The sequence below is a fragment of the Tauraco erythrolophus genome, chromosome 11 (genome assembly GCF_009769465.1).
Source record: "Tauraco erythrolophus isolate bTauEry1 chromosome 11, bTauEry1.pri, whole genome shotgun sequence".
In the NCBI taxonomy this organism is placed as follows: Eukaryota; Metazoa; Chordata; class Aves; order Musophagiformes; family Musophagidae; genus Tauraco; species Tauraco erythrolophus.
Window position 1 is genome coordinate 19477360 of NC_141475.1, and position 24290 is coordinate 19501649.

General features: G+C 47.0%; 1 protein-coding gene across 5 annotated transcripts in view; it reads right to left on the reverse strand.

Moving 5' to 3' along the window:
* The window catches only part of ABCC5 (ATP binding cassette subfamily C member 5), a 53346-nt gene extending 40655 nt beyond the window's left edge, over window positions 1-12691 (reverse strand). For all 5 annotated transcript variants that reach the window (XR_015222401.1, XM_086618250.1, XM_086618248.1 and 2 more), the window contains exons 1-2: window positions 12617-12691; window positions 11089-11263 (exon numbers count right to left, since the gene is read on the reverse strand). Coding sequence is in view for 4 of the 5 variants with exons in the window: in XM_086618250.1 (XP_086474376.1) it covers window positions 11089-11217 (129 nt within the window). In the remaining variant the exon portion in view is untranslated. The remainder of the gene's footprint in view (window positions 1-11088; window positions 11264-12616) is intronic.
* Between the last annotated feature and the right edge of the window lie 11599 nt (window positions 12692-24290).

The window sequence follows — 24290 nt, forward strand, 5'->3', positions numbered from 1 at the left end:
GGAAAGGCAAATGGGAAGCTAACAAACCAGCATAACAGAGCTCAGGACAAGGCAGGCATATGGGGAGAAGCAGAATTATGTGATCACCAGTCCTGCGCAGTGCTTAAAGCATCCTCCATATTAGAACTCCAGGCTGAACAGTAGTTTTAAAAATCTTTAAGAGATTTCATTAAAGGACTGGTGTTGCCAAACAAGATTAGTTATCAGATTGTATGTGCTGAAGAAGATGAACTAACTGGGACAGTTGATCCTAAGGATAGCTAAATTAAAACAAAACAAGAGTCTAGGAAAAGATACTCCAAGTCTTCAATTACATTCTTCTTCCCAAAACTTACTGAGTCTCTCCAAGCATAACCCCACTTGAACGTGGTTAGGGGTTTATACGCTGCTTTTGCAGGTAGTGCAGGCAACCCCTAAAGCACTGTTGTCCAGACTTCTGGAAGTCACCAAACCTAAGAGCATCTGAAAAATGAGGTATTAGGTTTTTAGGTCCAAACATTGTCACATCTGCCACTGCTTGGTGAGGCAGCAAGCACTCTATAAACTTCATATTCCACTAAGAAAATCCTCCTCTTCTCCTTTCGCTGGATTTGATGCAGTACACAACCTACAAAAGTATTAACAGAGGGATTTGCAGCATTAGACTCCCAGCCTACTCTGCAGCTAGAATGCTTTGCAATACCCTGCCTGATTAGAACATCAGCTTATTTAAGACTAGTTTGGTGTATCGTCCGTCCACACCAGCTGTCTCCCTGAAGTCAGGACAACAAGGAACAGGCACTGGGCTAGATCACAGACAATGGGTGTGGGGAAGGAGACTGACTCTTAAGATACCTACATGCATTGATTGCAAACTACAGACAGCAGAGCTGACCTCACACAGCACCAAGATGTCTGAGACCACCAGATAGCTTCAGATGCCTAGAAATTATGGATACAGCTTGTAGGATTGCTGCAATGAACCAAGCCAAGAAGTCAGGGTCTCCATTCTCTTGTATCACCCGACACATGGAATATAAATGAAAGCTCATGTCTCTGCTGCCTTCCCAGCTTCTGCTTTAGGGAAAAACAGCTCTTTACAGCACCAACTATATATCCAAATGCAGGAATAAGTGCAGCTGTGCCATATTTCTCTTAAGTGAAAAGAGAATTAGCTGTTCAGAGGTGTGCTCTGTCTTACCACAAGAGTTCAGAGGCTCAAGAGCTTAAAGTCCAGTCATCCATTCTAACACAGTCATGTGTGACTTCATTATACCTCTGCAGTTGCTCTTCTGAACCAGGATTAGCAGAAGCTGAATTAGCATTTGAGTCATGGTTTCAAAGCTAGCCTGAGTTTATGCATTCTCAGATTAGCGCAGAAGCCTCCCAGTAGTGCTTGCACAGCTATCAGGGCTCTGTAACCAAACAAGATCAGGGTATGTATGTTTGTGATAAGTCTGAATATTTTAGTCATATATATATTGAGTGCTTCTACTTGATGCACATAAAGTCCTTGCTGAGGACAGGTATATTAGTTTCTTCCAGGAACATTGCTTATTTGACCTTGCCCTTGAATTCTGGCAGGTATCAGCACTGAGGTGAGACATTCTAAACTCTTCCCTGGCAAATCCACTTATTCCTGCAGTCCAAGAAATGCAGTTTGGCATGTAGTGTTCGTTTTAGGATTTTGCAACAGTAGCTGCTGTGTATGCATCTGATTAGCAGCTGCACACCTGCTTAGGCTTCTGGTATACATGAACCCATGTCTCCTGTTTTGCATTAAAACCAGTATTCATGATCTTGTAATCAATACAGTAACAAAAGACTCCAGTGGAATTGGAAATAACAATCAGCCTTGACTGTAAATTGCCCTACAGAATTAGCACCTTACATATGCTCTGACCACAAAGCTGAGAAACTAACTCCTCACTAAGTAGATCAACCTTGCACAGCACAGGCTCAGGATTTGGCTCCTGACTTGGCTCAGGTAAGCTCCACTATCCTGAGCCACATCCTGTCATATGCTGGTGGTCATCTTCTTCCAGTAATATCCTTTACTCACGCCATGCCTAAGCTAGGTCACAACAGAAGCTACATAGGTCAGTTTAGTACAACACCAGGAATATCCAGGGAGTCTTTAAACTCAGACTTCTGTGGACTGGAACCACCAGTGAATGACAGCAGAAGCCTTGACACTGCAGCATTTACCAAGCTAATATAATAGCCTTTTATTCAACTCATCCTCCTGCATCAACACACTTCCAAAGGCAAGGGGCATTCCAGTCAAAAATCAAATGGCAAATGAACTAGCAAACTCAAAGTAAATACCCCAGGGCTTCAAACATGTTGACTTTGAAATACTGTAACCTTAGTCCTCAAAAAGGACTGAAATACAGATTTTGTTTGTAGAACAGCCTGCTCAGTGTGCAGTTCAGACCACAGCTGTCTATTCCTTAGCACTAGGATATGAATGTTCAATAACTAATAACCGTCTCAGTGTCTCAAGGTATCAGAACTCCCTGCATATGGGTGAGTTTTGCTTCATTTCAAGTTCTCTAGCAGTTTGGATAGATCCATTAAATCCTTCTGGAAACTCCTATAACTGTACACCGAGTTTCTGAGACAACCATAGGGCAGAATGCCTCCAACACCAATACGGAACACTACAGTGGAGAAGACGCTGCCAGCTTTCCTTCACTAACAGTTTATCTGCTCCTTACCCACTTTTGGTGATGAGCAGGCTGACTTACAAATCTGCTCTGGACAATGGAACAGCAACCAACAGTAGTCAAAGACAATACTGGCAAGCAGCCAGATCTGAGGTTTTATCATGTGGCTAAGACTTAGACAAAGGATGGTCAGTGCACTAAAGAAGACAGCTGACTAAATGGAAGCTGTGAATGAGCCAGAACACCACATTCCTCTGGAGAACATCTCTGCCCAGTGAAGGATTTTGCCTTTTTGTTCCTCCTATTACTAAGTGTAAGTCTTCTCAGATACAGTTAACCCTCCTCCAAGTTTCAGACAAACTTCTGATATATGGCTGGTTGATGGATATACTCCATTCTTAGCTGGCAATATGTACATACATATGGAAGACGAGGTAAAGATCACTTCTTCAGAGTAGTTAGAGAATCATCACAAAACATTCGCCAACAACCAAGTCAAGGATCTTGTCTACGTTACTGAGTCCTTCAGTAGCAGGAGTGCAATGGTAAAACAGTTTGACAGACCATGATTCTAACCAAGATAATCCATTCAGTTCTCAGAATTCATGCATCTTTAGAAAGCAACATGAGTCTGCTCCTCCACATAGTCTAATTGTGTCCAAAGTTTTCCAAGATAAATCTGTCTTGTCAGTAGTTCTGTTAAGTTCTGCTTCCATTTGACTTGAAAAAGTAAAAATAATTAACATTTAGAGAAAAACATGCCTTCAGTGTTGGCACTTCACTTGTCTAGATCTGCCTTCTTGAACTCATTATGTGAACTTATGTCTGAGTCTCAGCACTGCTGATCACTCTGAGACTCTTCAAAGAAGTTTCCACCAGAATCATCAGAACAATAGTTGAAGACTGAACTCAAGAGCATTTCACATGCTCCTGATAGAGCTGCACTGCCTACTCATCCCTTAAACACCTGCAGATGGCATAACAGTAAACCAAAGTAGAAGTGCTAAGGAAGGCAAAAGGCTTTTCATCTTCCTTCCTTTCCTTCTTGTGCACTACTTAAAGATTGAGTATCACCAAAATTACAACAGGAAAATTCTCTACAGCTTTTAACAAGGGTATACTCACAGATACTCTAGGCACTGTCAGAGCAGCCAAGTCACTGAAACTGGGTGTGAGGGATGCTTCCCTTTAGTTTCATGCATTGTTTACCTTAGTCTCCTTCGGCATATGGGCTTATGTATTCCCTATTTCTAACCTTCCTTTATATTTAAGGCCTTGGCTCCATTTACCCTCTCCTTCCTGCCATCTCCCTCCTCTCAGCATAACACATTATGGTGGCTGCCTTTTCCCAGAAGTCTCCTGCAGTGGCCTGTACGAGCAGCACCTTTTCTTTGTCTGAGGGCCTCAGCCTACACACACTTCAGTTTCCTGGTGCTCACTCATTAGAAACACTCTAGAATAACAAACTGTAGGAAAATCATTGCTCTGGAACAGAAATTCCCCAGCCCCTCAATTTTAGAGGTTTATTAGCACAGTATGTTTCTATGCACCATACTGCACATACTCAGGCACTACACAAGTTTTACCAGTTTTAGATTCTGCATCACGCTCCGTTCTTACGACAGTATACACCATGCACCATTGAGACTTTACCCATGAAGGGAGCGAGGCTATGCAGCATCTTACAGGCACCATCCACAGAACTAGGCTAGTCATCATCACCTCAACTTCCTGCTACTTCAGCTGCTCAACTTCAGCATTAGACTTTCAGCCTTCAGAGCTGATGTTACCAACACTGTAACAGATCTGATGCACTGGCTGTTTAGTTAGCAGGAACTGGTTCATTTTAGCAGAACGTGTCATACCTAATCCCTGCATCAGTGGCCTTACGCTGCAGCAGTTCGCTCGCAGCAAGAGAACACAAAGCGTGGAAGAGCATGCCTCACCTAGCACAACCTTTTATATAAAGGCTTCCAAAGATCACTGGACAAACACTGTTTTCATTCCTGCTTCATAGAAGAGCTAAGTGACAATAGAAACAATGAAGTTTGATAGCATTAGGTTTCAATTTTACTGTAACTGCCCCAGGAAATAAGTCCCTCCTTGCAGTCAGACTCAGGGTACCTAAATGCACTACACTGCAAAAGCTGAAATTTTAATTCTACATTTAAATTGTAAGGATTCAGATTTTTTAAATATCTGCACCTGTGTCAGTGTTGAATGTTTTATAGTAACATTACCAAAACTGAGTACTTTCTCACATTCTGTGTAGCTATGATCTGAGAAAATAAAATATCTAAGACTGCACTTCATGTATTCTGTCCTCTTGTTGAGGACAAGAGATCCTCGAGCTGCTAAGGGCAGCCATACAGAGCATGATGGCAGCAGTTACAAGTTTCACAAATACATGAACACACACATCCAGATTTCCTCTGCTCTTGCACATCTCTCCTAACATAGCCAAACACTGATAAGATGCTCAGCTGGGTGGCAATTAAAATGAATCTAGCACTTTGCCAGTTATCTTGACTAACTAGTCAATTGCTGTTTCACCTCATGCAGTGAGCACTGGCATCAGCTCCAACTACTGCAGCTTCTAGCTGTAATCAGAGCCAGCCATACAGCAGTATCTTCCCAGCCCTTAAGAGCCTACTCAAGCTGTGATTCCTAAAGTTCTGTGCTTATTTGGTTATGAAAATATGGAATCTTCTGGGAAAACGGAGAGACATCCAGCAGCTTGAGTTACAACTAAGAGTTTAGAGTTAAGTTGTCTAGAAGGCCTGATCTGAGCACAGAGTGCCAAGGCACTAACTAGTACCCAGGCTATATTCACGTTCTTATTTTTGAACATGTTGCTGAGCACAGTTACTTCAGACACTTCAGATGCTTCAGAGAGGTTGAGAGGCAGAGTTGATCTGACTATTGGACAGTCAGACAGTGATAAATCACTTCAAAGCTATTGGTGCTTGAAGGATTTACATGAGCTCCAGCAAGTTCTGATCACATTCTCTGCTGTCTTTGGCAAAAGCTGTCAGAGACAATCTGAAAAATAAGAGATCAAGGTAAGGACAGGAGTATTAGTAGGGCTTCTGACAGCTGAAGTTAGCAACACATTTTTCCCTGCATGTTTAAAGCAATCTCTATAGTACCACACTGCCCAGTGTCTTCCAAAGCAGCAATTTGCACTTGAGGCTTACCACAGATGGTGCAGATGCAGTCATCATGCTTCAGCAGCAAGAACCTAATCCTGAACACTACATTCTGATCAGAACCAATTACAGCTCAGAGTACAATTTGTAAATTAGTGCCTGTCCTGGTTCTGCTGGGATAGAATCATAGAATCAATTTTCTGTTCAGAGAAGCTGCATTTCTAAAGCAAACTGCATTTTAAAAAAGCGTGCAGCACACAATTCAGTGGGAACAGAGTTGATAAGGCATTTTGATTTAGTTTGTAGCTACCCATGGTATGCAGATATCTGTAGTACTCAAGGACTTCAACTCATTTTTTGCTAACAACCCAGACATCCAATAACCGGGGGGACGCATGGCCAGTGTGACTGACATCTAAGTTGGCAAATGAGTATTCCATACCATGCAACATCATGCTCACTATAAATGGGAAAGTTTGTTGGCAACAGGCTTCTGCCCACTCTTGTCTCTCACTCTCTTCCTCAACAGCCTGGAAGGTCTCACTCCTCATTCTGCTCCTAAGGCCTACTCTCTCTCTCTTCCGGGATTGTGGTTTCAGGACTTTCCTGCATGGGGATTGCTGGCCAGGAATAGGCTGAACAATGGCCAAGGAGCAGTGAGCAGCTGCACCGTACATTGCTTGTCCATATATACTGTCATCATTACTATTTTCATTTTTTTACTATTTTCATTTTTATTTTATTTCAATTATTAAATAATTATTAACCCACAGGTCTTCTTTCCTTTTCCCAATTCCCTTCTCAAGCGGGGAGGGATTATCGGGTAACAGAACAGCTGGCTATTGTTTAGCCCCAGATATAGGCTAAACAGACAGTGCCCTAGCATTGTTAAATTAGAGACTCAAGTTTCAAGAATTGAGTTCTCATAAGCATTGTGTATCATGAGAACAAGCTGCTTCTACATCCTTTTCTGCTGTTGCAAACATAATGGGGTAGGGGAGCAAAATACTCACTTGCCTGCTGTTCCATCAAATAAAGATGAAGTCTACATTTGAGAAGAGTCTATTCTGAAACCACTTTGAGAAAAAGCTATTTCTTAATCATCTGCCATTTTATAGTATTTTTCATGGACACAATGGGATCTGCCCTCCTCCTCAGGACACACTGCTTTCATGAGAAAAACAATTACTTCAGATACAACTTGAAGGGCACACAAGCATCCCAAAACCAAAGTCCAAAGGTGTAAGTACAAATCAATATTTCAAAACATCTCAATTTTTATTCATTAGTAATGTCACAGCTTCTTCCAGATGAAGACTACTGACTACAGTGCCAGGCAGCAAGTGCGCCTACAAGTTATTCTCATCCAGAAGACCCATGCCCCCACATACATTAAGCCCAATTAGTAGGGTACTATGCATTGGGAACATGTTGTTAACACTGTTTTGTAAGCTACATTAAGGACACCAACAAAGACTTGAAAATCAATTGTTATAAGAACACACTGCAGAAACTTATTCATGAGGTGAACATAACCTTTCACAAGCTGAATAAAAATTATTTATTGAATTTCAGTCCCAGAGTGCCTGTTTCAGAGGTCCAAATTTCTATAGCAACATTCCCGTTAAACACCAGGAAATGCTGGATTAGACCTACTTATATTGCAGCATGATTTCAATTATGACTCCAGAAAGCCTATTTGAAAAGCTCCTGTCTTTCAAAGAAGTGATCTTGCAGGCTGTGACCAAACAGCGTTGAAGCTTCTAAGGAAATAATTGCAAGTTCTTTTTCATTATTGTCATGAACACCCTTTACAGCATCCTTTCAGCAGGAAACCTCAACACCAGTATGGAGGTTTCAGGACAGAAAGAACAAAGTCGAATAGAACCTTTATCCAAAACAAAAAGGAGAGACATGCAAAAAGGCTCTGGGACCTTGGCTCAGTAGTAAAATAGGTCTTTCACCTATAAAGATCTTGATCAGGCAACCAACTAGTCTTATCCACCTCATGTTAAGAAGGATGTACAAAAACACAGCAAAATACAGGCAACAGGAAAATCAATGAGGGCAGATTTAGATTAGATATAAGGAAGAAATTTTTCCACTTAGAAGGTGGTGAGGTACTGAAACAGGTTGCCCAGAGAAGTTGTAGATGCCCCATCCCTGGAAGTGTTCAAGGCCAGGTTGGATGAGGCTTTGGGCAACCTGGTGTAGTGGAGGGTTTCCCTGCCCATGGCAAGGGGGTTGGAACGAGATCATCTTTGAGGTCCCTTCCAACCCAAACCATTCTATGATTCTGTTTTCAATCCATCAAATGTACCTGTAGCTCTGCCAGAAGTGGTCATCATCACTGTCCATTAACCAGTGGTCCTTGACTACCAGAGGCAACATGCTCCTGTATCCTCTTCAAGGTGAACTGTGCAGTTCTACCTCATTCTACAGGTATGAGGTACAGATGCAACATGATAGCAAGAAGTCTACCTCATGCAGTATAATTCCGCTGCAAAAAAGTCCCAAACCTGCATTCCACAATTATCTGAACTTAATGGTGAAATAACAGCCTCAATCTGCTTGCAGCTTGTCACTTGAAATACAGATGACACACACAGCTTGGTCATTTTCTGGTCAAGCTAGTTCAAATCCTGAGCTAGAATTTCTTGTAGAAAACGGAGTCCCAAAAATCTCTGTTGATGTTGCACTGGACTCTGTTGTCCAAATGACAAGAGTTCAACTACAGCTTAATCCCTCCATCCGAACTGCTGTGGTCCTGCCCTTCCTCACCACATCAGCCCTCCCTTGCGTTCCATCACCAGCTGTACCAACATGCGCCCAATGAGCCAGCTTGTGCATCTGATCCAATACCAAATTTCATAAAGGATAAAGCAGCAGAGGACACAGTCCCCTCTCCTTTTGAAACACCTTTTTCTCAACAGCTGAGCTACAGCTTCTACCCTTTTGTAACAGGCAGAGAGGTTACCAACATTACAAAGCATCCCAACAAGTGGTAAGGCCAAGAATGTGGTTGAAATCAGAGCTTGTTTCAACTAGAAAGGAAGAAGTGTGGTACATGAACACATTCAGAAGGTGTTATGAAAACAGCTCCTTTTACTTAACCTCAATATTTTGCAAGTAAGCAGGATTTAATCTCACTGACATGCAGCAACAAGTTCAGAGTTGTTTGTGTTTATGGATTGTATACATCCAAGCTATAAGGCTAGCAAGACGAAAACGGAACCAACATTTGAGCTAGAAATCCACTCAATCCTGGCATACTGAACAAGATAACTAGCAAGTAAAATGGGTAACCTGTCAGAACTAGTCAATTCCATTAGCAAAGTAAGTTAGGCTCATTCCTCTACTCAAAGCAACCAAGCTAGACAAAATTCTAGGTAAGAACCAGGGTGAGCTGTTTTCATGCATCAGTAACCACAAGTATTACAGAACCCTTGATTTGCAACCAGTTACCTGGGTCTACTAACATAGGCAGCAAATCAAATGGTACAAGTGGAAGGGTAAACAAGACTACAGCAACAGAGCTAAGCCAACCTGGAGCTGCCTCAAAGTTAGAGATTTTAATGCCACACTGTGCAGACATGCAGCACTAAGCTTACTTTCAGTCTTCAGAAAAAAAAAACACTGATTCGATTTATTCCATTCATTTAAAAGGTTTAGAGGTAAAACAAGAATTTTGTCCTGAAAAGTTAAAACAGGCATCAACATGATTAGATGATGCAGACCAACGGACAGAGATAAGATGCTATGATTACTGCGTAACTCACCACCACTGGCCAGGGAACAACGCTGTCCCTCCGATGGCATCGCTGTTGTCACCACTAATTTGACACAGCAGATTTGCAACTGGATGGTGTACAGTGGATAGCAAGCTCATGACATCAACATAATAAATGCCATTAAGAAGCTGCACTGTAACTCCAGAGGGCTCTTAGTTCTGCATCAGTGCCTGCTCTAATGCAATCAGACACTCCACCTTCCTCCAAACACCGTCATGAGTAGTCTGCTGAGTCATAGAGCCTGTAGGGACACCAGGAGCTGCAGGGCCCGCAAGTACAAGCTGCGCTGCTGCAGAGCAGAGCACTCCAATCTAAAAAAATAGCAATGCAGCACTGCGAGCCCACATAATCACCTGGGAAAACCCTTTGGGCCCCAGTGAAACAAGGTAAGCCTTATCTGAAGTACACAGTATCTCAGTGTTCATATAGTGCAGCAAAATCTAAGCCTTTTAAAAAAATAAGTCTTCACAATTCTTCCATACAAGTATGGTGAGCTCCCCTATTTCCAATCCTCTCACACCAGGGCTGTCACAGGCAATCTATACGGAATGCCACACAACACATTTGCAAGCACCTTCACATTATAAAAATCAGACATAGGCAGCATTCATTTTAAATTTGTTTGGCTACAGAAAGTGGTACATTAGTACTTCAGAAAAAGCTAACAACAGGACACACAAGAAAATATTTCAGTGCTAGCACTCAGAGCAGCTAATACTTATAATCATCTTCAACTGGCACAGGTTATTAGTTTCAGACCATTTCTTTCACCAGTGTGGGTGTTTCCATTTATCTGAGCATATTTTTTTGCCCTACAGCACTTGGTCTACATACTCCTTCCAATGAGAACAAGCTCTAAAAATTCAAAGCTCAGAACAATGACATGCAAGCTCCAAGTCAGTGGTTATTTCAAGATCCAGCTCTCAAATTAAACCAGAATTAATTATGACAGCACCTCACTATGTTAAATACACAGATGCACAAGAAACAGTATTCAATACAGATTACTTCCATCCGAGGGAAAAAGGAAAAGTCTTGCTATTAGAGCAAGCAAAACATCTGCTTTAGAGAATTAATCCTTGAGAAAAACATGGCATGATTAAGAGTTTTTTTCAGCTGTCAGCACTGAATGGTGCATGATTTGTGCTGAGCTCTTCATTGTTCTTACTTGGTTATAATAATTCTCTTAAGTATAAGACCTTAAAACATTTCCTGGACTCATATCAAGATCTGAATACTAGAAAAGTCTATTTTGTTCAAATGTCACATTTGTCACAAAAAGTCACATTTGAAGGTGAAAAATGCTTAATAAGTGCTGAGACTTGTTATTAAGATAGCTACAGCACCCCTTGGAATGACCTCTTCCAAACAAATGGGAATATTCATTTTTGACCTTCAATGCAGTGAATCTATATTAAAGCTGGCACAGCAAAAAGATTGCTGCTGTATGTGATCCAATAAGCAGAGACTGCAAGACAAAAAAACAAAAAATAAACTGACCTTATGCTTAGCATGCTGAAATTTTGACCCTTCCTGCTCTTCATGCTGCACCGAGTTGGCTCTCTCCCTCACACTTCTATACCCAGGACTGGGTATAATGTACTCTTTTCCTATGTCGATGTCTTTCATCTTCTGTAAACGCCAGGGTTTACACGTGTATTTTCACCTCAAATATCTGAAAAATAATTAAATTCCACTTCATTATATCCTATACCCAGCACACCAGTTACTTTCAGTCAAGTATTTAAAGTTTATTTTTGAAACAAAAATCAGAAAGCAATTGCGAAATAATTTTATTACAACAGGACTGTAATAACATGACTTTAGAAACCCACACAAGACTAAACTTCCGAACTAGTTTGAACATACCCTGAGGTAACTAAATAGTACAATGATTCTCAATGTACCTGAGTACTACCATGTTTCCTCCCTTAGAACTCTGAAATACAATTATGCAATCTGACAGATTAAAGTATTAACTACAGTATTTAGTTGAAACCTTGAGAAACTTGACTTAGAAGGTCAAATCCCTGAAATCTTGTTAGCATCTAAAGTTGTGCACACACAACAACTTACCAGTGCAAAGTTTTGCAAAACTGGTCTCTCTAGAGATATCATATGATAAAACTAGTCATTACATACACACTCTAGGCAAAAATATATTCACTTTCTCCATAGGCTTGAGCTGTCATTAATTATGAACATGTACATGAAGGAGTAGCATCTTCAGTGCTGCAGGTTTTCCCTCAACCTATCAAATTGCACTGTAAGGTCAGAGGTTGAATCAGAGTCCGGAAAATAAAATCACCTCCCACTGCAAGACTTTGTTTTATCACTCTGCTTTATTGCGTTCTGCCACTTGCTTTAAACTAACGCGGTGGCAGAAGCCTGATCAAGTTACATTAGCCAGAATCCGCATCAGCAGGCTCGGCTCGATGCGCGGGGCTGCCATCCCTCCGCCGCCCCCAGGAACAGCCTCCTTCCTTCCTCAGCAGCCAGCCCCAGCGCACCGGCCGCCCCCACGCCGCACCGCTCGGTGCTGCTCCCCCTCCACACCTCGGGCCGTGCCAGCACCGGGCGAGGATGCTGCAGAGCAGCAGGTCCCGGGCTGCTGCACCCTGCTGGCTCTCCATCCCTCCTGCAGCAGGGATGCGAGCCAGCCTCCCGACCTGCCGCCCCCAAGCAACCCGGGGGGGGAGGGGGGGGAGCCCGTCTCTCCCTCCCTCCCTCCCTCTCTCCCCTCGTGCCTCCGCCGCACCGGCGTAAACAAGAGAGGCCCTCCCGGCTCCGAGACAAATTCTCCCGACCCCAGGCAGGCTGGGACGGACAGCGATGGCCCCGAGCTCTCGGTGGGCACAGCGCAGCCCTCCTCACTGAGGGGATCTGCTCGGCCGGCCTCCTCACAAGAACGGGGGCGGCAAAGCCGTCGCCTCAGCCGCGCGGCGGCCCCCTCACCCCCACAAAGGGTCGCTTCCCACCCCGCACCTCAGCACCCGCCCCCGGTAACGGGCGGGGCAGCCCCGCTCACCTCCGCCCGGCGACTACCCCCGCTGCGGCTTCCCCACTCAGCGGCCGCGAAACCAAACAACATCCCTTATAGCGGTTCCGGCGTCCCCGCTGCGCCTGCGCGGGGGAGAGGGCGGGGACTGCAGCGGCCGTTCCCGCGGGGCGCCCCACGGGAAATGTAGTCCGCGCCTCAGCGCCGCCCGCCCGCTGGTGCCGTCTGGAGAACTACATTTCCCAGAAGGCACCGCGAGGGCAAACGCTGTTTGGTGTCCCCCCCCCTTCCAGCCGTGCCCCGCCCACTCTCTTCCCGCCGCTCGTGCCGCAGCGTGGGGGGTCTGGAACGTTCGCCGCCGGCCGGCGTGAGCCGCCGGGGTGGGCTGCTGGCGCCGGGGCGGTACGCGCCGCGCCGCACGGCACGGCTCGGCACGGCAGCAGTGCAACGCAGCGCGCTGCAATGCAACCGCAGCGTGGTGCAACGTATTGCAACTTAGCGCAGCGCGCGCGGTGCAGTGCAGCGCAATGCAGTGCAGTACCGCGCACCCCCCGCAGCGCGGGGAGGACGGGACCCCCCCGCCCCGAGCGAACGTTGGGGTGGGAAGAAGGACCCTGCTCCCTGCCCGGACAGCAGCACGCAAAGCCGAGGGACCTGGCGCCGAGCTGCGCGGAGGAGGAGGCGGAGGGTGATCTCGGTTCCGCCCCCCCGTCCCGCCGCAGGCGCTGCCGCAGGGCGCTGCCCGGTTGGCGGAGGCGGAGCGGCGGCGGCCGGGGCGGTAGGGTCTGCCGGGGCGCGGAGCAGGAGGAGCGGCGCGCCCGGCTTCAGCCTGGGCTGCCCCCGCCTGCCCTGCCGGCTGGTGGTTTGCACCGGCCTGTCACTCGCTGCCGGTAATTTACAGCCTTTAGGCCGCGTCCTTATCTGGGCGGAACCTCTACCGCAGCTGGGACCGGGGTGCCGGCTTCAGCGTGCAGCCCCTGTGCCGCCCCTCGGCCGCGGCCCCAGCCCTGCAACACGCTGTAGCAAGCCAGGCTTGGATGGGACATGGGGCAGGCAAGGGAAGCCCCTGCTGTGCCCCTCCGAAGGGATGCAGACCAGCTTGTCTCAGCATTCCCAGTCAAGCTTTGCCCACTGAAAGGGAGCAGGGAGAGGGAAGCTGCAGCTGCACGTCCCTGCGTGGCAGCGGCTGAGGGGCAGCAATGGCCCCACTCCCCAAGTAAAGCCTGACACAGGGTATCCAGCCTCCGCCTCGAGGAAGTCGGTGAAGGAGGAGATGGGCACAGCTGCCTTTCCTCTCACAAAGGGCTGTAAATATCCTTAACAAACCCTGAGCTGTAGCTTCTCCCTTGCTGTGTTTAAATGCCCTGTCCTCATCTGACATCTTTCCACCAGCCAAATTCGTCCGACATCTCATTTAAGTGGTTTATATAACAAGTGCCTGTTTGCACCACAGTCCTTGCTCTCCTGTCAGGAATGTTTGTGAGAGTTAATTTGATAGAAAAGCTGAAATAAACTCAGGTAAAGATGGAAGATGGGAATCTGGAAGTAAAACTAGACCCAGAATATTCCTTCTAAGCCCACAGGCCAGCAGTAGAGGTAAAAGGTGTTACATGCAAGCAACGATTCAAGGACACCCTAAATGTACCAGAGAATCCCTTCAGAGCTCCCTGACACACGTGGTTACACATCCTGCGGAGCTCCAGCTCCATTTCTGGCAAAAATGAGAAGCAGCTCCGTTGCAGGTGCTCTAACATTTTGGGACAGAACTGACACACAGATGCACAGAAGCAGAGCCCTTTCTACAGCACGGCAGCTGAGAGCACACGTGACTGCTGCATTTTCCTGCAGTCTGTTCCCCAGGACTCACAATCACGCAATTCCAGATTGGTTTGGCTGAGATTTTATTGGGGGATAAGCTGCTAGGTGCACTTCATGCTGTATAAATGCTATTTCCCAGTAAAGGGTGGATTTTAAGACAGAAGCCAGTCATTAAACAGACCTTTGTCTGCTTCAGTCTCGAGGGAGTGTTGGGGTAAATAGACGTGCAGTTACTGAGCAATGTCCTTAAACAGTATAAACAGAAAGGACAGAGTATGAATGATGGAGAGAATGATTAAGCTGTGTGAAAGCTTCAAGGTGAATCACTTGTTTTGTATTTTAGGGCATTGACCTGAAATCATTCTGAGGAGAACACCGTGAGCGTATCTTTGGCCTCTGAGCTGTGGAAGCAGCCAGAGCTGCTTTTCCGAGGTGGCTGGTTTTAAGCTGATGACATGTCGTAGCCCGAAGGCTCTGCATCATGGGCCTAGAGGGAAGGAAGGACGTGAACCTCCATTATGCCAAAGTGGTTGAAAAATGTGTTAGGAAAGATGAGCAGAGAGTGATGTTTAAGCCAAGGGAGCCACAGTCCTGCCTGCTCTTGTTCTGTCCTCTTATTTATCCAGTGCTGGAGCAGATCCGACAGTAGAAGGCAGGGCGTAAGTGCTAGTAGAAAATTCTGCTGGTAAATAATGATGTGTACGCTCCACTCAGACTAGCTCCGGGCAATGGGCTGGCAGCAGCAGCAGCATTTTCACACCTGTGGTCCTGCGAATGTATGTACTCCCATACGTCGTATGATGGCGGGAGGAAAATGCTTATGTCAGCATAACCTGCTTTTAAGTTTGTCACAAGTCTCCTCCAGCATTTGTTCTAAAGGATATAAATGTACTGGTGCTACCAACCAGAGGAGTTACATCTTTAGCTCCAGTGGCAGCAGCTAATGCTTTTAGTGCTGCAAGTCCCAGATTCATCCCTGCGGGATGGCAGCTGTTACATAAACAAGACCTATACAGTATTAAAACTTGCCCTCATTCAAGACCTGGGATTTGCCGTAACCAGCCCTGACTGCAGCAAGAAAAGCACAGCCAGACCAAAGAGCCAGCAGCAGCTTTTAAGCCACAGCCTGCAGACCACATGGGCTAAGAAGCAATACCTGACAATTAGTTTTCTTAGAGGTGTACAGTATCTGCTACCCCTCACCTCAAAACAAACATCAGCAACAAATTTAAAGCAACGCTTGAGACAAACTGACTTGAGCCATTGGATCTGGTAGTGGGGCATTGACGTGTCAACCAGGAAAACCAAGGCTCAGTTTGTGGGCGTGATGGTCTTTATTTATCCAACTCTCCTACCACATCTTTCCCCATAGGATCTGAGGACCTGCTTCTGCCTCCTGGGAAACATGGAGCACATGCTGCCCAGGGGACTTAACTGAGCTGAATCTTGGACAGAAACAAACAGATGTCCCTTCAGGAGCTCTTCTGAGCTTAAGGAGCATTGCAGTGCTGGTTTGGGTTCCTAGCACTGCAAATAAGAAACCCAGACATCCCTGTGGAGAGCTGTTCTTCACTCTCTCCCCACATCTTCTTTCCTATGTACGTCACATGCAGAGGACATCTTCTTACCCTTCCCTGCTGGGATGCTTGGTCCCAGCTGCTGAGGCTTGCATTTTCGGCACAAGTTTCCTGAGTTCAGCTCCTCCTGATAAGCATGCTGACAGTTGTTAACACTTGCTGGTGCTTTTTTACTCTCTCGCTGATCAGAGCTCTCAGCCATGAAGTGCAGAACGCAGAAATTAATTAGACGGCTCAAGGAAAAGACCCATGACCTCAAATTTAGCCTTCAGCACTGCAAACCATAAGAAGTCCAGAGATAGGGAGGTCTGGGGAGACTGCATTCTTCAGCTTGTTCCCAAGTCTCTGTCCCTATGCAGTGCGCGATCTTTTATCGTCCATCATTTCCAGGTCTCCCTCCCACACACAGCCTAGTAGTTTAAGACTTTGCACTTTCAGAGCAGACTGAAAGATTTCCCTTTACACTGCAGCTGCTGCAAGTCACTCTTCTGGAAAGAAATAATTTAGCCTCAGCTGGGCCATACTTCTCTTTCCAGGGAGCCACCAACCCATGTGGGCAGCTTGGCAGTTTGAAACAAGCCTCAGAGATCTAGTGCTGCTGTAATACAACTGTGCACTGCCTACAACTGGAGAGTGGAGAGACATCGCTACTCATTTTCCTTTGTATGTTATATCTACCTTTACAGTTTAAGAGGAAGAGGAGAAATGTAAAAGCATTAACAAGAAGATCACTGAGAATAGTAATTCTTAGTCCATTATCCTTAGGCTCCAGGGTTAACATATCATTGAGGAGATGGGGAGGGAGTCAGGGCCCAATGTGGTACTTGTAGCAGGGCTGTCAGAGACTGCCGTGACTTGCTCAACCGTTCCCCTCTTAAACATCACTAGCGTGCAAACTATTTCAGGACGTCAGTGGTCTGGGTTTGTCACATGAAACCACAGTCCAGTTTCCTGCAGAGACATTAATAATCAGCAATAATGTTACTGCATGATAGGTCATTACTTGTTACAGCAAGAAATGGGTATGGTTGCCTTTAATTTAAGAAAAGTCATGGTATCTAATGGATTTGGTCCTGGTTTGCATTGAAGAACAAGAAGAGTCACAAATATTCCCTGCATGTGTTTAGTGCTGCTAGCGCTTGAGACTTCCTAAAAATCCTGCTGCTGTCTGCGGGGTCTGGAGAGGCTCATGACCGCTGCTCTCCAAGCTGCCTGCAGAAGCACTGGGTCAGACACGCCTGTCCATACCATGCCAGGCATCTCCCTGCCTGCTGGACCTCATCCACAAGACTATGCTCACACCACCATGTGTGGTTTGTGCCTACCCAGCTCTATCTGAACCCATAGCACAGAGCTAATATCCTTCACATATGGACCTCGTACAAAAACCCTCTCTTCCATCCCAGTTGTAGCTTCGCAGAAAGGGGTTAGAGTCAGAGCATGAAAGATCCAGTGCCATAAGCCACCATCTCCTGGAACTCAGCATTTTCCATGTGGCTGCTCAGATTTCCGAGGCACATGGGGCACAGGATCCTGTGGGATGCTCAAGACCTAAGCAACACCCCAGGGACCCCTCACTTTGCAGCACAGACCCTCTCCGAGCTCCCACCTTTTCGTTACTGCAGTCTCATTGTGCTTGCAGATCTGCAGATGACTCATTCAGACATTCAAGTCCATGTGCTTTATGTTGCTTCAGTGCTGAACAGTCTGTGTTGCAGATCAGAAAGTGGGGAGAGTGGAGGCCGGCTCACTCAGCACAGTGGGGAGACATGATTTCCCCACCCTTCCCTTGGAAAAATACAGAAGGATATGATGCATTTGGAGCTAGAGAAAAGATTAATCTTTCCCTTTCCTCCTGACCTGCTTTAGGCAGGAGGAGTTCATTAATATCTTAATACACCTGTGCATTCAGCTTTCCTGGAAATGAACCGCACTTGCTTGATGTTTGTGCAAAACTGTTAGCAGTGTGGGCGTTCACACTGGGATTGTGTTTCAGAGGATAAAGCTCCTGGGCTGATCCAGGCACAGATACCACTCCAGACTCCACCAGTACCACTCGTCACCTTCCCTTCAGTTCATGTGGGAGGATGAACCTTCCTAGCTAAGATAACGGTGTTTTACTCTTGTTCTCAAAAGCTCCTACAAATAGCCGTGCTTTTGCAACAAATGCATTTCAGTGTTATTTTTAATTTTTTTAGGTTTTCATCATCCTGCCCTGTTTCTGCAGCATTTATGCTTGTCAGAGTGCAGAAGTAAAAGGTGCAATACTGCGCTGTATGACACAGATTAAATTTGGCTTGTAATTCATCGTTCAGGTCAGGAGGAGAGAGCACCATCTTATTTCATATGCTACTTTCTTTGGGCTTAGGGAGGGTGGGATAGCCTCCCAGCACAATTAGCAGCAACTAGTTCAAAACTGTTTTTTTCTTACAGGGAAAAGCCAGAAGCTCTCAAAGCTGTTGCAATGTTTAAAGTGTAATCCAGCACAGAAAACCAGTTCAAGGCAGTTCATCTCTAGACTGATTGTTTGATCTTTTTTCCATAAACCTGATGATTCAGAGGACAAGATCAACTCCAGGGCAAAGCACTGCCCAGAGACTAGAAGACAGTGCAGACCTATGCACAGTAGCAAGTTGTGTGGTTCCTACAGCTTGCACCACACCCACGATTAATGAGTAATCGATAGAAATCTGCAGCATGGGTCAAGCTGAAGCCCGCCAGCTCTCACAGGCCCAGCAGACTTGAGCCTTGGCTGTGTTGTACAGCTGGCTGTTTGATGAAGTGAGTGGAAAGGCCAGACAATGCTACAATATAAAATCTGGAGCTGTGTCTGGATGAGCATTAACGTGCTGGGATGCATCTCAGCTGTACCACTCTGGCTTTGAAGTTACCTCCTTTCAGCTATTACCTGTAGTCTGCAGATGTGGGGTAGTGGCTTTGGTTGGTCTGCAGCACTAAAACTGTGGGGAGAAACTCCTCTGCCCCCTCTGCAGGAGCAGTCCAGGATTGTCCCCAGGCCAGAGCATAAGGTGAGGACAACAGCCACGTCAGAGCGGTGTGCTCAGCTCAGGTTGTTTCTCTGGAGCTGGTCAGGGCTGGCCCAGCAGCCGTGGCTGGAGCCACACTGGATGCAGGCTGGGGTGGGGAGCTGGTTTAAACCTTAAAAAACCCGGAGGTGGTGGCCAGGGTATGACGCAGCATGACCTTCCCATCAGCTCCCAGGGACACGGTCACGGCCCGCTGCCAGGGAGGGCACGCTCTGTCAATTTGTCTTCTGCCTCTGGGAAAACAGAGCCATGGACTCACCGGGGTGAAGGTGTCACTGTTTCCAGCTGTGTGGAAGCAGCAGAGCTGGACACAGCGATGAGGTCCCTCCACTGAGCTGTACTGAGATATGGTTTTCATAACCAGCTGCTTAAGTAGCTGTGCAGGGCCCGCTTGATGGGCACCATTGGGAAATACCATGGAGAAATGATGCGTGGATGCAGCCATGACAGGCACAGGTCAGCATGCAAAGTGCTCCATGCTGCTGCTCTCCCTGCGAGCACCCACAACGCTCCAGCTTCTCCGAGCAGCTCCTGGAGCATGAGGTGCACATCAGGCATGGACACGCACGCACCACCACTTTGATGAACTTACCAGTAGCTGTGTCTTCCCTCCCATTCCCTCAAATCCTCTGTTTCCTGCATCCATTGTGAAGTGACCCTGTCAGCATCCATCCAAGGTCTCAGTGATGCTGCGTAGCAGTGACCTCCAACACGTTCCTCTGCTGCTCTCTTCTCTGTGAGGACATGGTTTGTGGGTGCCATTAGATCTCTCACCACCTGCTCTCATCCTCTGCAGAGATGCTTGTTGACAATAGCTCAGCTGGTCATTACATACTTCACATCTGCACCAGCCGCGATCCTGGGAAGACGGGATGTTTCCCTGGTGCTTGGCAGCAGATCTGTAGGGAAGGCAACACTGCAGGGACTGTCACTACCACTGGAGTCATGGTCTCTATTTCCCTACATGTTCCCAAGTCCTTGGGCTTTTCCATTGTGTATCCTCTGCCCTCCAGCATAGCACCTGCCACCAGGGAACCACCAGCCTACGTTTGCCTTCGTGCTCCAAGGCATCCCTCCAAAATGCATGGGAAGGATGAACTAGCCTCAGCGAGCACACAGCCGGCAGCCCATGGGCAGAGGAGCTTTCTGTCCCAATGGAAACGCCACAAGCAGCACAAAAGAATAGGGCTTCAAAAAAAAAAGGGAGAAAAATAATTAAAAATGCTGAGAGCCCCTGGTGGTGCCTGGAATCCCGTGTGGCAGAGAGAAGGTCAGCTGGGATGCCAATTTTGGAGCTTGCCAGTGTGATCATCCAGTTTTAGAAGCAAATGAGGACAGCCAAGGTCAGAGAGCGTTGGGCCTCTGGGACTGGTGCTGTGCAGCTGAAAACTGGGAAAAAGGGGAAGCTGCAACTCAAACGCAGCTCTCTTTGCCACTGCAGCTGATGCTGGGGCTCTCCCGGGTACTGGAGTGGCCACATCCCAGGGGCCAGAGAGCTGATAGGGGCAAGGAGCTGTATTTTGGAGACTCCTGCTTGGGGTTGCAGGGGAAGGCAAGCAGCATTGTGTCCAGACAGCAAGGGGATGGGAACTTAAGGCTGCAGTGAGTAATTTAGCAAAAAATTGAGGACATTTACTCTGCTTTGTTGCTGGGGAAGAAAGCAGCAGAGACAGTTGTCCCCTGCTTTCTGCCCCCAGGAAGAGCAGGACTGGTTTCCTGGGGACTCCTGGGACAACCTCCCTGCATGCATCTTGTTTTGCTGATGCTTCCTCAGGAAGCTCTGCTGAGCACCAGCAGGCATGCTGCAATGCCACCACAAACCCAGGTGCCCATGTCCTCAGGAGCCCCGCGCTCCCCTCTGTGCATTGCTAACCGCAGCCCCCCAGGGCTCTGCGTGGGACTGGCACAGTGAATGGTAGGTGAGCACGTGTGTCCTGGGGACTCTTGACATCCAAGTGGACGGATGGACCAGAGCCACAGTGCAAGGAGGATGGGTCTCAGTCTGGGCGGCTGCAGCACTCTCTTATATCTCCTCTCATTGCATCAACCGATGGGACCATGGGGACCATGAGTTCCCATCCCCTTGCTTTCTGGACACAATGCTGCTTGCCTTCCCCTGCGACCTCAAGCAGAAGTCTCCCCCCTTGTGTGTGGGACACCAAAAAGTTTGGAACAAAGCCTAGGCAACAGCCTGGGTTAGCCAAGACGAAGCTTGCAGTGAAGGTGTACCCCAAAAGGAAATACTGATCAGTCTGAAACCTTGAGGCTGCTTGTTAAGGCTACAGAAATCCCTGAAAACAGGAAAGAGTATGTTTGTTTTGCCAAACAGAGCCATGTCAGGTGCCTGTCCCATGCTGTGCAGACAGGAGGGATGCCCCTAGCTGTTTCTGAGCCACTGATAGGAAAAGCCCCCTGTGTAATCATGGCTTAGTCGGGTCAACTGGAAGCAAAGCACTCCGGCTGCTGTGTGCTGCTCTCCATTGCAACATGGGAGGATCCTGTCCTGATCCCAGGATCCTGGGAAGGTTTCTACCTTCCCAGATGTGGCTGCAGAGATGAGCCCAGGCCGGTGGTCGAGGAGTGGGAAGCAGCTCTAGGGTCTGCAGCCTGGTTAACACAAATCACAGCCCCACAACACTTAGAATATCAAACTCAGCCTAATACCAAAGAACAGTCCAACCTCCAGACCTCCCATGTCAGGACTGGGAGTGCAGCACGTGGGAGCTGGGCGATGTGAGGACTAGAACCATCAGGATCACCTCCTCCAGCACGCAGTTACAGTATGGGAGCAGGGTGATGGTACCCAATTCCTGGGGTGGTCACCAACTTGTTCTGTGACCACAGCTGTATCACATCTCCAACTCGTGGGTCAGTTCCTCCTCAAAAAAAAATGTGTGACTGCTGGAAACCATGTGACAGAGGCAAAGGAGAGTCACTGTATGAAAAGTAGAGAAAGGTCTCAAACCACTGCTGAGCAAAAGATCCTCCCCACCAGTAAGCAGCATCTGGCTTCCTCTTAAAAGACAGAAAATGGAACCAGTTTGAATTAATGGAAAATACCCTGTTCAGACTCAGCTCCTTGTCGGAGTAAGGTGTATGTAGCATCAATCACCAGCTCGTCCTGCTTTGAAAATACAGCAGCTCTTCACGTGGGTGGGAAAAATGAGCTCAAGCATTGAACGGCCTTTGTGAATCCTATTGCTGCCTCCTCTGCCTTTAAAAAAGCCAGGGCCAGCTCTCTGCAGTGCGTTTAACATGGCTGCAGTCTGATAATTCTGAATTAAGTCCAACTTTCAATGCTGGTTTGTCTCTTTTCTATTTCCTCAGTGTGCTTGCAGTGGTTTGCACAGAGAGATGCTCAGAGATGGTTTAAAAGACATTTTACTGCAGGCACGTATCAGATGGCACTCTGACGTCCTGTGATTGCAGGCAGAGATACAATTTAGATCAAGTTTCTAGCTGAACACCTGCGTCACCTATAGGTAAGAGTAGGCCTGGGTGATGACTCTGTGCAGAGATGTTCCCTCCACCTTCCAGCTGTTGGGAGGAGAGCTGAGCCCTGCCTGTGTGTTTAGAGCTGCGTTCTCTGGACTCTCTTCTTGCATCAGCACTAAGTTACTACAGCCATGGTGTCTTTGGGCTTATTTTTGCTTTGTTTTGCACTTCACGTCATTGCAGACACCCCTTCAAAGTCCAAGCCAGGTCTTTACACATGCCTCTACCCACGAGGTTGTTTGTGTATCTGCAGGGATCAGAACTGCTGGGGTTATCTGTAAGGGCCAAGGATCAAAGCTGAGTATTACGATCCTGCTAAGAGTGTTTCTTCTCATATATAGTATTGGCACTGCAGCCATGCCTGGAATCCCTCTTTGGAAGCAGTGGCCCTGTGATGAGGACAGACAGCCCCAGAGGCACTCCAGCCCGGCTCTGACAGCGCATCAAGCCTGGCCGGGTCAGGAGCCATCTGAGTGCCGAGGAGGGGGTGTATTCCTGCCCCATGGAGCTAATAATTTCATTTCATCCCAGGTGACTGCATCAAGCAAGAAACAAGTTTGTTAAGTACAAGGTGGCAGATATCAAACCTTGCGATTGGTGGTGTCACCAGTGCTTCGGACTGTGATTAATCGCAAAAGAATGAAAAGAAGTAGAAATAACACATCTGTTTAGGGCACCGAAGCCAGCACTCGGAGGAGAGTGCTGCAGACAAATGGAGACTGGGAAGCTGCTCACAGAGACAAAGTATCTCAACTGCCTGTGCCTAAGGCTCGCACTGATGTGACGAAAAAGTGATGGGAGCACTGTGATGAATTCCTCAGCCTGTCTCAGGTATAGACCCTCATCACATGGCTTTGCATATTACATTATAGAATTATTAATTGCTTTGACTTGGAAGAAACAGAAAAGGAACATCTAATACAAGAAACTTCTGTTTTTTTTCTGGTTTCCAGTATATTGCCTTTTCTTCAGTATCTACTAACAGCTGGAACCAGCACATCTACACTACCAGGAAAAAGGTCATTAATCAGCTACTTCCTTCTACTTTTCTGCAACCATGTGCATATTACAGTTTGAAATATAACCCTGACAAATTAAAAGAAGTGTTGGAATGAGTCCATAGGAAACATAAGTTCAGTAACCAGGTCTGTAGTGTACAACATCTGTCAAGATAATGTGATCTCTCACTGGCTTTGATGTGATGGAAGGGGGCTGCTGAGTTCTCCTGAGAAAGTTCCCCTTCTCTCTCTTTGCTATTTTGATCTTAAGGCAGCCGCAACACAAAGCTTTTATAAAACAAAACTCCAGGGGGATGAGCAACTGAAAGGATCCTTGAAATGGCACAGCTACTGAGTATCAGTCAGTTCCCATCCATCCCTGGAAATGTGAAGCCCCTTGGGCTGAGAGCTCTGATAAATGGCTTTTCCTGTGGAGCTCTAGGCTCACAGGGAAGGAAGGGTTAGAGGAAATGTGCCCTCTCCTCTGAACAGGGCCCTTACAGGAAAGGCAGTGATCAGAGCACAGATAGCTGTGCCTTGATCAAAGCTCCCCCTCGCTTCTGGCAGATCAGGCGGTGGGAAGCAGAGCTGCCTCCTTCCTGAAATGATGCAGCTGGTGCTGGCAGCAAGGAGAAGGCAGAGGGATGGACAACTCCTCCGTCAGCATCTCCTCCAGGCAACGCAGGGACTGTTCTGGGAGGGGATGCTGCAAGAGTCCTTTTCCTCCCCTGGACAAGATGAGGGATTGAGGAATAACCCTGTCTTCTAC